This window comes from Neolamprologus multifasciatus, chromosome 11 (assembly GCF_963576455.1).
Source record: "Neolamprologus multifasciatus chromosome 11, fNeoMul1.2, whole genome shotgun sequence".
In the NCBI taxonomy this organism is placed as follows: domain Eukaryota; kingdom Metazoa; phylum Chordata; class Actinopteri; order Cichliformes; family Cichlidae; genus Neolamprologus; species Neolamprologus multifasciatus.
The window spans coordinates 959491-973948 of NC_140449.1; the positions used below are offsets into that span (position 1 = coordinate 959491).

At 41.3% G+C, this 14458-nt stretch overlaps 1 protein-coding gene across 15 annotated transcripts in view; it reads right to left on the reverse strand.

The window, feature by feature from the left end:
• Positions 1–14458, reverse strand: part of adgrb1a (adhesion G protein-coupled receptor B1a) — a 192402-nt gene that overhangs the window by 86082 nt on the left and 91862 nt on the right. For 5 of the 15 annotated variants that reach the window (XM_085176674.1, XM_085176679.1, XM_085176672.1 and 2 more), the window contains exons 3-12: positions 12110–12268; positions 11298–11402; positions 9120–9287; positions 8569–8748; positions 7020–7184; positions 5743–5907; positions 5518–5619; positions 5300–5406; positions 4875–5069; positions 2137–2205 (exon numbers count right to left, since the gene is read on the reverse strand). In XM_085176674.1, coding sequence (XP_085032800.1) covers positions 2137–2205; positions 4875–5069; positions 5300–5406; positions 5518–5619; positions 5743–5907; positions 7020–7184; positions 8569–8748; positions 9120–9287; positions 11298–11402; positions 12110–12268 — 1415 coding nt within the window. The remainder of the gene's footprint in view (positions 1–2136; positions 2206–4874; positions 5070–5299; positions 5407–5517; positions 5620–5742; positions 5908–7019; positions 7185–8568; positions 8749–9119; positions 9288–11297; positions 11403–12109; positions 12269–14458) is intronic. The other 10 variants (XM_085176673.1, XM_085176681.1, XM_085176676.1 and 7 more) reach the window with 6 other exon arrangements.

Consider the following 14458-nt stretch of genomic DNA (forward strand, 5'->3'; position numbering starts at 1 on the left):
AAATAGCCAATAGTTACAAAAAATGTGCTTAAGCAATCAGAAAAAACTGTAAGCACATTTTTTGTAACTATTGGCTATTTTTGCAAAACTCTACACACAAATAAGAAAACCTGTCACCCAATTATCAAAACATTGTAGTTCTCTTGCAGAAGCGAACACAGCTAGATTAACTCTTCACACCTTCGTAAAAATGGTGTTTTCGTATCAAACAGTACACACAAGCCATCATCTACTAAGCACACAATGCGCCAACTGCACACTGATGGTATGAATACAAAACACATCTGGCTTTTGCTTTCTCTGTGCACAAGCTAGGCCATGTCAGTTTGAGCTCATACTTTTGTCATAGGTCTGTAAACATGGAGGGATCCAAACTTCAAGTACTGGTGTTTATTTACACACATCAAAACAAACACAAGTGTTTATTTCCAAGTATAGGATTATTTGCAATCGCCATATTGACTATATGGGTTTCTTGGTCTGCAGTGAACAGGCTTCCTCTGCCCCCAGCATCTGGTCGTCTAGCAATTCTGTAAAGTAACAATTTCAGTATTTTTACATCTATGGTATTGTTGTGTTTCTCATTAGCATATGGCAGTGCTACAAATCTTAGTGCAAAGTGACTGTACTAACCGATTCTCATTTCAAAATGTCCTTATGATGCTTGCTACAGTGTAGCGGCTCGAGTTAGGCTGGACCCGTTGGCCAGCTTCCCTCAGGGTCATTCCACAGTTGATTACATGGTCCACTATTGTAGCTCTGATGTCATCAGCAATTCTATTTCTTACTCTTCTTACCCTTCCTCTGCCCCCTCCTCGTCCTCTTCCCCCCTCCTCGTCCTCCTCTCCCCCCTCCTCGTCCTCCTCTTGTTCCTCCTTGTCCTTGTCGTCCTCTTCATCCTACTTCTTCACCTCCACGTCCTCTTCCTCGGCCTCCTCTACTTCTCACTCTTCCTGCTCCCTCCATTGTACTCCACACACAGAGCTTACCTGTATTATAGTGCTTGGGCTGATTGCAAAGTGAACTAATTATCTAAAAATGTTTTTACATGTGACAGTGTGCCAGACAGTTGGCAAAATAGTGTAAATAATAGCCATAAATGTGTATAGTTTTGCTAGGAGTGTGTTGATCATTTGGAAATTGAGTGTAAAGCAGTGAGTTGTGTTTACAGTTCTGCAAAAAGAGTGCTGTGCAGTGGATTGTAGCTACAGGTTTTCAAAGTGTGTGTTACAAAATGGCAAACTGAGTGCAAAGCAGTGTTTGTGCTTTTAGTTTTGCAAACTCAGTGAGTGGTTTTGCTATAAGTATTAATAGTTTTAGAAAATGTGCTATAAGAATCACAGTTAGGGTTTAAGCATTCAGAAAAAACTGTAATCAGCTCTGACAGAAATGGCTGTGCTACTGTAAAGCTAGTTAAGTCAGAGGCCAAAAGTAGTTCAAACTAAAAAGGTCTCTGAACGTTTGCGAGTGCCTTCGCCACAGCCTAGATCAAAGAGGGGCTTCAATAATATGAAAGAATCTGGACCCCATATTGCTTGTAGTATTAAATGGCACAAAAATTATTTTAAAAAGTGCAAATATGAATGAACTATCAGCATGAAATCTTTTTTAGTTTAATCAGATGCGATTCACTACTCCCCAATGTTGAAGACAATAACGATAGTAAAGTAAAGTGGTTGAAATGCTAATGCTCGCTCTCCTTCGTGTATTCAGACCATGCTGGGGGAACACAGAGTGTGCCATTTCCATTTTAAGATATCTGAAGCAGTTGGAGTAGAGCAGCTTGTTTTATTTAGCATTATTTTTCTGTCTGCATGCTGAAATTCCTGAGAGCAGGCGGATGCTGGACAGCTTGTTGGAGGCACAGAGTGAATAAGTGCAGCAGATGGATGAGTGGGTGTTTGCATCATTATCTGTAGTTATTTCTGTCTTTCAGCAATTCTCGCATTCCCCTTTCACTTCTCCTCTGTCTGTAAAGACACAGGTGGGCTGTTTGTCCACCTGTGTCTTTGTCATCTCTGCTGCCATCAGTATTTCTCCTTGATTGTTGAAGTTATTATTGCTCACAAAGTTCAAAAGGAGCTGCAATTACAGACAAGGACAGGTTCTCTTTTAGAAAGAGAGGCTGATACTAACCAGTTGTGCTTCCTCCCATCTCTCCCTGTTTTCTTCCATCAACAGATTGCTGACTGATTGCACAAAGTTCTGGAAAGGAAAAAAAGGATTTGCATTCAGTTTTTTGAAATCCTTCTAGTCCTACTTAGTGGCTGCCAACTTGGTTATGTAGCAGAATCTGAAGGACAAATATTTGGACAGTTTTTAGCCAGAAATTACAAGTTTGTTGCTATTCAGACAAGAAGAGACTAAAGGATCTTTAAAATCTCACAAAGGACAAAATAGGATTTACAACTTCATCAGTAAGAAGTAAAAACAGCAAAAAAAATGTAACTACATATTTTACAATATACTTTTACTAATGTGTGCTTTTTATTAAGACACAAACTATAAAATTCCAGGATCTGGTGAAGTTTAAAACAGTGAAAATAATATATAGGGCAAGGAAAGGGATGCTCCCAATCGAAATCCTAGAAAGAGAAGGGAGGTATAATTTTAGAGGGAAGTAGAATTTAAAATTACAAAGAGTAAGAACAACATTGAAAAGGATGTCTATTTCAATAGCAGGAGTTAAATTCTGGAATGAGTTAAAATAAGGAATAAAAGGTCAGTAGTGATATAAACCAGTTTAAAATAAAACTCAAAAAAGAAATTTTAAATAAGTATAAGAATGAAGAAAATGCGATTAACCCAAGACAGCAGTCAAACTGATGTTTATTTTCTTCTGCAAATTAGCACAACCACAACCACCTACACACACACACACACACACAATGGACAACGGACAATGGACAACCGTACCCTCAAAACACACAATAATAACATGGACTGAACCACCACTCACAACCACTAGCACTTTATATACCTCTGTAGAAATTATCCACATATCTCACTTATCTTAACTGCACTACTGTATAATTCTGTGTAAATAATCATTCTGTACATACAATAATTTTTAATCCTACAACTGTTTATAACTTGCTTAGTTCACATTTCTGTATATCTCAGATTTCTGTATAGTTTTTTATTTCATATTTATATCCTGTTCCTAGCCTGTACATAGCTTGTACTCACTACAGCCTGTACATACTTATGGTTATATAATATTCATAACATACTTCATACCGTGTACATTATAACATACCATAATAGACCCATTTCTGTAATATACTTACATATCTATATAATTGCTAATATATATTGTAATATATCTATATCCCGGCTAAAGCACTTCTGGATGGATGCAAACTGCATTTCGTTGCCCTGTACCTGTGCATGTGCAATGACAATAAAGTTGAATTCTATTCTATTCTATTCTATTCAAATCTAAATATAGTTTTAGTTGAATATGAGAAAATATTTTTTGTAATGTTATGTTCAAAGTTAAAGGCGTTGTATACGTTTTTGTTGTTCAAATTTAGATGATGAGGATGTAAACCTGAGGGGGTAGGGCTAAATAAGTATATACTTCTGCCTACTCCTTTTCAAACAACTGCATGGAAAGATTTTATGAAATGTTGGTGAATGTATATGTTTGAAATAAAAATGAACTGAACTGAACTTTGTAGCCTAGATTGCACGTTGAAATAGAATATCCATTCATCCATCTTTTTTATTCCTCTTATTCAATACATTTGTAGTATAAAACATAGGTTCTATATAGGAAACAGTCAATTTACATTGTTAGATGGGTAGGGGAACACAGCCTTTCCCAGCTGGAGAGCAGAAGGCATCAACTGAATATCAACATGTATAAATTTGTCATCCTGTGTCTTTCACCTCTACCAGGTCACCAGCGACCTGTCCAGGGTCTAGGTTAGGACTGGAATTTTTTTATTATGACTCGTTAGCCAGTGACTCGTTAGCCGGTGATTGCTCAGATTTATTTTTTCAAGTTTTCAAGTAGTTGCAGCCATCATCAACACAATCAACCACTGGGCAACAAATTTTAATCGCAGGGAGATTGCACAGGGTCGGAGGAAACCCGTGTCCAAAAAACATCATGGTGTAACTCAAATGGTGTGCAAATAACTGCTGTCTAACTTAGAAAGATAGACAGATTGCCAGTGTATTGCAGTCAGTCTGCATGCAAGTCTGAAAGCAACCACGTCTCTTTGGATTAGTGGACTTAACTTTGCTGGTTCTATTCTGTTTATACTTCTGCATGAAAACAAGGTTGCCTTAGTTGCCCAAGTCATTTTGCAGGGACATGGCTATCCTCCAGCCAAGAGGTTGTTTGTAATTACCAACCTGCTCAATCCACAGTTTCCAACCAGTGTTTCGCATTATATGTAGCCATTGTAGGTTTTTTTTTCTGTTTAATACTTTTTTATTTGGGTATTCTAAAAGGGCAAAAACTCTATAAAAGGAATATTCAATTCAATTCGATTTTATTTATACAGCGCCAAATCACAACAACAGTCATCTCAAGGCGCTTTATATTGTAAGGTAGACCCTTACAATACATAGAGAGAAAAACACAAAAGTCATATGACCCTTTATGAGCAGCACTTTGGCGACAATGGGAAGGAAAAACTCCTATTTAACAGGAAGAAACCTCCAGCAGAGCCAGGCTCAGGGAGGAGCCGTGACAGGTTGGTGTGAGAGAAGGAGGCACAAAAGAGTTAGACAACAAGACAAAAATCCTAGCTCTAACCCGGTGACCTTTTGGATCTTAAGAGATTACCTGTAAGGGAAGAAGACACTTTCACACTGTATTACACGCTGCAGCACAGTGGTAAAACCGTGTACCAGCTCACCCTCGTGTCCTCATTGCTGGGGCTGTAATATGTCCTCCTGAAGATCTCTGTCATGTTCTTCAGCACATCTACAATGGCCAGCAAATCACCACTATAGCTGGTTCCATCACTGGATATTTCCCTCAGCTTTGTCATTACTTCTGATACTCCATCTCCCACAAGGCCACGCTGCGCTTTGGACAGATGCTCCCGAGTCTAGCAGAGAAAGTGGCTTCTGTTAGTTTTCACAGTTAGTGGTCAACACAGCAGCAGTATCCATGTCTTTTTTTCAAAAGTGATAACACAGCATAATAACAGTTCAATGTAACTTAAACTTAATGAAAAAAAAATTAACATGTATGCCATGTGACATACATTTTTACCCAGACACAGCTAAAACATTGCAATATCTTCATATGCACTTTTTGCAAGTTATTTAGACTCACTAAAGTCTGTATACTGCGATAGTCATTAGAAATGCACTTCATATAAGTGGGATTCTCCCAGTAGGCAATGCCCTCGTCATCCAGGGTGCAGCGGCGAAGGATAAGCCCTGTATGGGGAAACACATGAGGATTACCTTCAATTATTTGGTGAGCCCTTGTTACATGATGCTTTTACAGGACATGCAAATGTAATCTTTCTACACGCAGGAAGAGCTCACCCATGGCATTGGGAGGACAGCGTACTGCTGCTGTATCTCCAGCTGGAGTCATCTTCCACACAACATTAGAGTAGTTGTCTTCTCCACATATTTCATGTGGTTCTGTTACCAGAGAAACATCAAAGTGTGTCATGCAACTGTATTAATCACATAACCAGGAGATAGACTAAGTAGTGCACTTTTCAGTCTTTGATGTAGTGGAGCAAACTGCGCCCACCCACTGACCTGGGCATCTCTTTTTGTTACAGCTGCGGACCTCTTCCCGCTCTCCAGGACAAGGTTGTCCTCCAAAAAAGGGCCCATAACAAATCCGGTTTCTCTGCTGACTCCCCCCTCCGCAGGTTTTAGAACAACCCGACCACAAGGACCAGGTCTGCCACTTGCCATCCACTAAGAGAATGAGTGAATAATAATAATGAAATACAACAGGAACATGTAAAATTTACACGTTTGCTATCAATGAAGTGAATTTAACCATTATGCGGACCATGTATGTTTTATGTTTTTATATTTATGAAATCTCATTTAGCACAGTTGGCTGAAAAAGAGATCACCATGGTGGATTGTCCATCTCTATGGGGTGGCTGTAGCTCAGGTGGCAGAGCAGGTCAGCCACTAATCAGAAGGTCGGTGGTTCGATCCCAGGCTGCCTCCTGGCTGCATGCCAAATATCCTTGGGCAAGATACTAACCCCATGTTTGCCTACTGGTGGTGGTCAGTGCGCCCCAGGGCAGCTGTGGCTACAATGTAGCTGCCATCACCAATGTGTGTGTGAATGGGTGAATGACTGAATGTAGTGTGAAGCGCTTTGGGGTCCTTAGGGACTAGAAAAGCACTATACAAATGCAGGCCATTTACCATCTCCATCTCGCCCTGTCCCTAGCATCCTCATCTGTCCCACTGATCCCTCTGCAGGTCCTCTCTCACTACATCCATGAATCTTCTCAGTGGTCTTCCTCTTGCCTGGGAGCTCCATATTCAACATATTTTATATTCCCTTCTCTCCACATGTCCAAACAATCTCAGCCTTGCTTCACCAATTATGTCTCAAAAGCACTTAACCTGAGCTGTATCTCTGATGTCCTCACTCTAACCCTGTGCATCTGGATCACTCCCAATACAAATCTGGGTATCTTCAGCTCTGCCACTTCCAGCTTATCCTCATGTATTTTTGTTAGTTCTACCATCTCCAAACTGTACATCACAGCAGGTCACACTGCTGTCTTGTCAATCTTTACTTTCACTCATGCTGTTGTTCCTCTGTCACAATGACAACCTAGTATAGCCTCATAATAAAAACATGGAGTTGAAAATAAGCTCTCCAATAAAAAAACCCCCGAAATTTTATGAAAGAAGTGAGAAAAGGAAATCAAATATTCTGAATTTAGGTCATTACGAAATACTAAAAAATGCAATGCTAGTAATCTGAAGGTCTGTGTAATTTGTAGTAAATGTGGAGTTAAGTAACTATCTTTCTTCAACTTAGCATCTGGCTCTCTTACCTGGACACTCTCCAAGGAAGCAGTCGACAGTCTCCAGCCACTCGCCTCTGCACTCAGCACCCCCATATGAGGGGCCATTACACTCCCTGGTTCTCTGCATGGTCCCATTAGAACAGGAGGCAGAGCAGGAGCTCCAGCTGGACCACTCATTCCAGACGCCATCCACTGAGAGAGGCCAAGATCACCACAGCAACAAGTAAACAGAGCAAAGGAGAACGCTATCTGTTTGAAATACTATAACACTCAAAATACAACAAACACATTTTATAAATAGAGTTGTACTGTTCCAATTCTTGAGCAGACTTTTCACATTAACATGATTTTTTCTACTGGAGCATCTTATAGCTGCTTGAATAGACAAACTACAGGTTCAGTATGTTTTAGGTAAACTAGTTTTGTGTTTCCAGGGCATGCCCAGTAGCGTTCATAGTCGCAGACTTTTGAAACAGTCAGACCTTTGTGCACATGTAAGATAATGTCATGTTCACACTCACAAAGATGCAGATACAGCAACTACATTTTTTGCTTAAGGAATAAAGATAACCTGAATTCTTCTTATTCTTCACCTCCCCACACTTTGCTTACTGCTGTGTGAGGTGGGAGTGATTGTTAAATTTGTATGTTTTATGCCCCACCTGTACATAAGTGCGAGTGGGTGGGGGTTTGGCATGATGTTAAATAATCTAATAAGTGGACTAAATCATTATTAACATTAGAGCTGCATGATTAAACATTAGAAAATCGCGATCTCGATTCATACTTATGTGCGATCTCATTTCCAAATGACAACGATTAAAAAAAAAAGAAAAAAAAAGACGATGACGATTGTACCGCATTTTGATCCAGGACGTAATCTGCATGAAAACAAGCGCTCACTCTTCCTGCTCAAAAAATGACAAGGGCGGAGCCTTATACCACGTGATACAGAAGCTGTGCCGTGTGATGCTAAAATTAGCAGGGAAAAAACAACGGAGAGCACGTCACGTGACAGGAGAAAATCCGTCCCGGTCAACCACCCAAACATCAATAACGGGAACCTTATACAGCGCTTCCCTATACACGTCGAACTCCCACAGGCACATAGAAATTACGGAGGCTGTTACTTATCACCTGACCAAAGATATGGCTCCATCAACACTGTGCAAAACGAGGGATTTAGGAAAATGATCAACACCCTAGACAAACGCTACACAGTGCCGTCCCACAACTATTTTTCTATTGTTGCACTACCTGCTCTATACACGCAGTGTCGAGCAACGGTGGAGACGCAATTTCAAGCAGTACAACATTTTGCGGCAACGACAAAACGTGAGACATTTGTTGTTTTTATGTTTATTTATTGTTTTTATGTTCAGTCTCAACTGTTACGAAGTTGATGTGCAGTTAATAAGTGCAATAAATATTTATATTGGAAAAGAAAATCGTGAGAGAATCGTGATCTCAATTCTAAGCCAAAAAATCGTGATTCTCATTTTATGCAAAATCGTGCAGCCCTAATTAACATTACCATGAAAATCTTCAGAAATCAAATCAAATCTGAGGTCCTTACCCGGACAGACCGCTATATTGCAGAATTTGGTCTGTTTCTCTGGCCCTTCACATGGATCTCCCCCAAACTGCGGAGGGGTGCAGGTTCGTGTTCGAGACCTGTAACCTCGGCCACAGGTGGATGAACACAGACTCCATGGTGACCATTCGTCCCACGCACCGTGCACTGCAATCAGAGCAGCTAGCGTATGATTTATAGACAGACAAACACCAAGACAACACAATGCCTTCACTGCCACAGTGAACCGTGGGCAGTTATCTGGGATAATCTGTGCTAATTCAATGTGGTCACTGTACTTTCAAAGTTGAGGAGTCTCCCAGTATGTCTGCTCTGCTTGTATGAGAGTGTGAGAATATCCTAAAGTCTCTAAAACCGCAAACCCAGTCATGCTTGTGAGGTGAGGGTGTACGTTGTCCCATAGGCCACAGACTTGCTGCAACTGTGGCGCTGAATCATGTGGGTCTCGTAAGGGTGAGGCAGGGTCCTGGAGAGGGCTGGGTGAGCACAGGGAGGCAGCAGGAGGGATTTTGGGGTGGGGGGTGGGAGCTTACCTGGACAAACAGCAGAGTTGTTGCAAGGTCTCTGCTCTCTCAGTGGCCCACTACACTGGGTGCTGTAGGAGGAGGACACACAGAAACGAGTGCGACTCTGCCAGCCCTCCCCACATGTGGCAGAACACACACTCCACGATGACCACTCCTCACCTGAAGCTGAGTCTACTGAGGAGGAAGGGATGGGTAAAGGAGGATAGGGGAAAAAAGAGGAGCGAAAGGAAAGGAGAGGACCATAACTAATTATCATGCAGGATCTAGCCTCTGTGGCCAAAAGAGGAAGGGTTGTGCTCTGATAAAGGGTACATTCTCGCTGTGCTGCATTTAAGGGCTGCCTCCATTAAAGGCGTAATTTTTCCTGACTAGTATATGAATCTGTTCCAAAGGTGTTGATAAATGTCTGTTCTTTAGCAGACAAGGATAATGGTGCCTAGTCAGTCTTCAAATCCACTACAGAATACAGACAAGAAAGTGAAATTTTCCTGTCCAAGTTAAATTTCTAACGCTCTACACAAGTTCCCAAATGTTGTCCTTCAGTGGTGGCAGCCCCTGAAATGGGCCCCAGCTTTTGGTCTGCTGCTGGTCTTTTCCTTCGCTGAGTTTCTGATGTCATATCCTTGGCATCGACTTCCAGTGGAAATTAATGCCCATGACTCTGGATATGTCAGCAATCTTTTCACTGCCCACGACTGCCTCTTCAGTGGGTCACTTTACCAATAAGGGAAAAGTGGGCAGTCTCAGGTGGGAAGCAGGGAAAGAAGTAAACAGGAAGTGGGGAATCAATTAGCAAATAAAAGTAATACTCCACTCAAAACCTATCTTTGCTGTAAATTTTACCCCCATATCTTCAACAGATCTCAGTGGCTTTGTATGTTGTCTTGTTTTCCAAAGACCAATAGCTGTGGTCCAGGGTGTGCCATGTCTTTTGCCCTGTGACAGCTGGGTCAGGGTTCAACAACCCCAGCCACAGGTGGACTCTGGAGGTGATTAGCCCAGGTTAGCAGTGAGAGTTGAGATCCAGTTAAATCTAAACATTTGTTATGTTCCAGAGCAGCTTCCAGGAATGCAGGAACTTTCTGAAGGTTTGTGGTTACAATATCATATTAATGTCACCGTGTATGTTTGGAATTCGTGGGGAAATACTTCCACCATAGTAATTAAATACTGTGTGTTTGCCACTGACTTCTAATTTTATAAGCTATGCTACAGTGGTGGGTGTATAACTATGACAAAGTAGGATTACGCATTGTTCAAATAAGCAACCAATTAAATATATTATTTTTTAATATATAGTAAATAAATATGTTACAGTGTTTCCTTGTTCGCTGTTGCCCCATTATGTGGGAGGAAGAAATGAAAACTGACTATCCAATGAAATAAAGTCATTACACCAGGAGGAAAATGTAAACCATAATATAACAGACGGGCTTTTAAATGTCAATAATCTTGTAATGCAACCTGCTATTTTTGCGTGGAACTCTATCCAACACTGCTCAGCTAGGCTACCCTCCAGCTCTATATTTTAACCCTTTCACGCATAGTGGTCACTACAGTGGACAGCTATTCAAAGGCTGTTTTGTTGTATTTGTGTCAGTGTTGATGGTATACTTGCACATAAACACAACACACAGCGTATATTGTTCATTCGTTTGTCAAATTCATAAGTCAAAACGTATGTTGTCGACCTAAGTGGACATGTACAAAACTTTTTGAAAAGTACATGTTTTAAAAATATTTTTTTCATGCCTAAAGAGGAATAAAAATACTTAAGAAAAAAATCCTGATTGAGGTTGTCATAATTCGTGCATGAAAGGGTTAAGGACAGAAATGAAATTTGTCTTCCTCACAAATAAAGCATGAATAAGATCCACATTTGTTGAACTTTTGGGTGGAGTATCACTTAGAAGGAAGACTTCATTTGATGTGTTGTTTTACAGACAGGGGACCATGTCCTGCCATAATTTCACAAGAATACAATTTTACCATGTTCAGGCAGGGTCCATGTTGGAATTAGTCCATTGCGGACGAGGCACTACTGTGGGAGATTTTGATAGATGTGCTGTAAGTGAATGCAACTCTCTCTATCGTGGGTGTCATGTTTTTTGTGTGATATGCTGCTATCACCCAAGCTGCCGCAGTGACTGATGCATGGGTTCCCTCTGCGTCCCGTTGTCTTACCTGTCTGAGAACTCTGCTGTCCGCTGCGGGGCTTGTCTACGTCATCACGCTTGCGGCTGTCCACCGAGCGAAGCGATTGGCTGCGAGAGAGATGGCGACCTTTGCCTAAAGGGGGGTGAGGCAAGGCCGGGGGAAGGAGGGGCGGGGGTTAGCAACCAGAGCTCCTTCATTAATGCCTTATATTTGGGACACAACCGTGACGTGATTGGTCACCCAGAACAGCATCAGCCAAACTTGGGACTTGTGTTGTGCTGTCTGTGTTAGTGTGCTGTGTGTGTGCGCAGTAGTCTCTTTATATTGTCAGCTGTTGTATAATGTTCCTTGTGATGGCATAACCAAATAGAAAAGACATGCAATAACATCAACAGTAATGAGTGTAATCTGATTTTTTAGCTATCTGTCAGTCATGCACCGCCAGCTCTGTACAAATAAAGAAAGCTCTAACCAGTGAAACATTGCAGCGAAAGCACTTATTGGTAAATGGCTTCAATAAAACAGAACTCTGATGTTGTTTTCATGTCCCTTTAGTCATTTGTGGTCATGTTGACATACTGCCTAAAAACATGACCATGTCATTCTTATTTTTCATCGATCAAAGTCCCCTTTCCAACATGCACTCTTTAAGTCACAACTCTGACTTACAGAGAATGGATACATAAGCACATGAACAAGATGTTAAGAAAGGAAAGGTAAAGAAAAAGTAGTTGTAAAAGCACAGTTTGGACACACCACATACTTGTATTTACCCGCAGAGCTTAAAGCACCCTCACTGACAGGCATAGAAAAATGAACACGAAGAATAAGAAGCTCACCAGTGCAGGACTGCGAGTTGCAGGGCCGACCCTCCTCCACTATGCCCTCACACAGGTACGACTCCTCCGGAGGTGACCGACAGGTCCGAATCCGGGTTTGGATCCCTCCACCACACTCGCTGCTGCACTGTGCCCATTGGCCCCACACACTCCAGCCACCTGGAGACACACAGACAGTAGTGGTTACTTATAAAGAGCTGAATTACTGTTAACCCTTGTTCTGAGATACAAGTTTTCTTCTTAGCAGCAGTGTTTTTCACTTGTAATGCCAGGTGTTGTTGGGCTCATCTAATGTCGAGTGATCTTCAAATCCTACAATCCTCTGTGCAAAGCTTCAGTTTTGAAGAGCTGCCAAGGCAGATAGTGTGTAGGAAGAAACACAGCTTGGAGCTGAACATCTCCAATCTTAAAAAAATGACAAATAAAAACAGATGCAAAATGTATGCCATAATGATGCTAACACAGCCCCACCTCATACTGGGAAGCCTACATTCCAAGAGTTAGGTCAGTCAAGCATACTGTGGTGACAAGGTTTGCATGTATGTAGAATTTTGACGCCGTGTGATTTAGAGAAAGGTTTGGTTTTCTGTCATAAACTGTGCGGCAGGCAGGAATGGAGGACCCAGATGCAGAGTCCAGGATGTGAAAAGTAACTCAAAAAGCAGCTTTAATGCTGAACACTAGGAAAAACTCTACTAAACTTGAAGATACAAAAAAGGCTTGGCAGACAGAACACACAGACAGGTATGAGGAAGATCGCAACGCTGGACAGAAGAAAAGAAAAAGGCTTAAATACACAGGGTTCACATGAGACAGGGTACCTTCAAAATAAGAGAAACAAAGCAAAACAAGGTGCACACAGACAGGAGACTACCAAAGTAAAACAGGAAGTAATGGGAACACACAGAGTTGCAGATAGACAGAGACATGACTGGGCATTGATATCATGACAGGCAGGGGAACACCAAATGAAACACAAGGGAGACACAAGAACTCACAATAAAGATAATCACAGCCACACAGAGGACGACACAGAGGGCAAAGAGACAAGGGGGAATCCTAAATAATCAAAATCTAAACAGGAACAACCTAGACACTAGAGAATCAACTTAAGACTACCAAAAAGGACTTAAACATGAAACATAATACAAAATGACATCAAGACACGGGAAAATGAGCTAGGATCGAGACGGGCGCTGTTAGAATCAGCAGTGAACCTTGTTACATTTCTACACAGTGTTAAGGTGGTTACTATAACCTTTAGCTTTTAAAGTAATTTCTAAAATTCTGTCTATTTCTAATACTTAAGAGTTCATAGAGTTGCAACAGCGATTACCTGTCAGAATAGTTATCCTTTGTATTACTGCTGCTTTTCAAGCCACTTAAAGAAGTCCAGACACTTTTCTTTCCAAGCTCCTTAGACTACAATAACCTGGATGACTGAGAACCTTCACAGACAGGTTCTGAGAGGCTGAGGTTCTGCAGACACAACAACAGTTCAAAATGCTAGCACTAACCAGGGAATAATGCTCAGCTGACATAAACAAGAACTATATCCAATGCAAAAAGAATATATTTCAGGACGCTCCAAAGGCCCATTGCCCAAATCAGAGCTTTTCTGCAAACTCCAACTGCTGACAATACTTCACCTCAACCTCCAACCACAACTTCTACTGAAGCCTTCACCACCTCCTTTGCAGGATGCTTGGTCCCCAAGAAATTTTCCCTTCTCCAGGGAGCAGTAGTGGTAAAGACCGTTCACTTTGTTGCAACTTGACCAGTCAAACAAAAAAGAGCACACCCATCAGAAACTGTAGCTGTACTGACAGGCAGAGCTAAGGCAAATCCCCCACCAAGTTTACAGTTACTAGCAACCGTTTGTTTTGGTCAAAACATGCAAGCCCTGCAGGCTCTAATTGATTCTGGAGCAGAGCAAAGGTTTTTCTATCATTAATTGATTAACAATTAGGGATTAATGTGAAATGTCTGAAAGAACCTGCTGTTCTGCCTGCTGTTAGATAGATTCCTGTAACCTCTAGCCTAGCCCCTAGGAAAGTATTTGGTTCGGTTGCTAGAAGGAGTGACAGTGATCAGGATCCCGATTGTCATCTTTCATTACAGTGGTTTCTTCCATCTACCTTCGCCAGATTGTTAAGTTGCAGTTGTAATGTTAAGCTTCACTCTCTAGTTTTATGTTCACTTCATGACTAAATTGCCGTCTCTGTCTTCAGGAATTTTCCAGTGTGACTTTTTGTGGACTTGCTACTCAATACTGGACTGCACTTGGTCATTAATTAACCTTCTTGCCCACTCAAGAGTTTGCCTACCTGTTATTCATGTAACTCATTA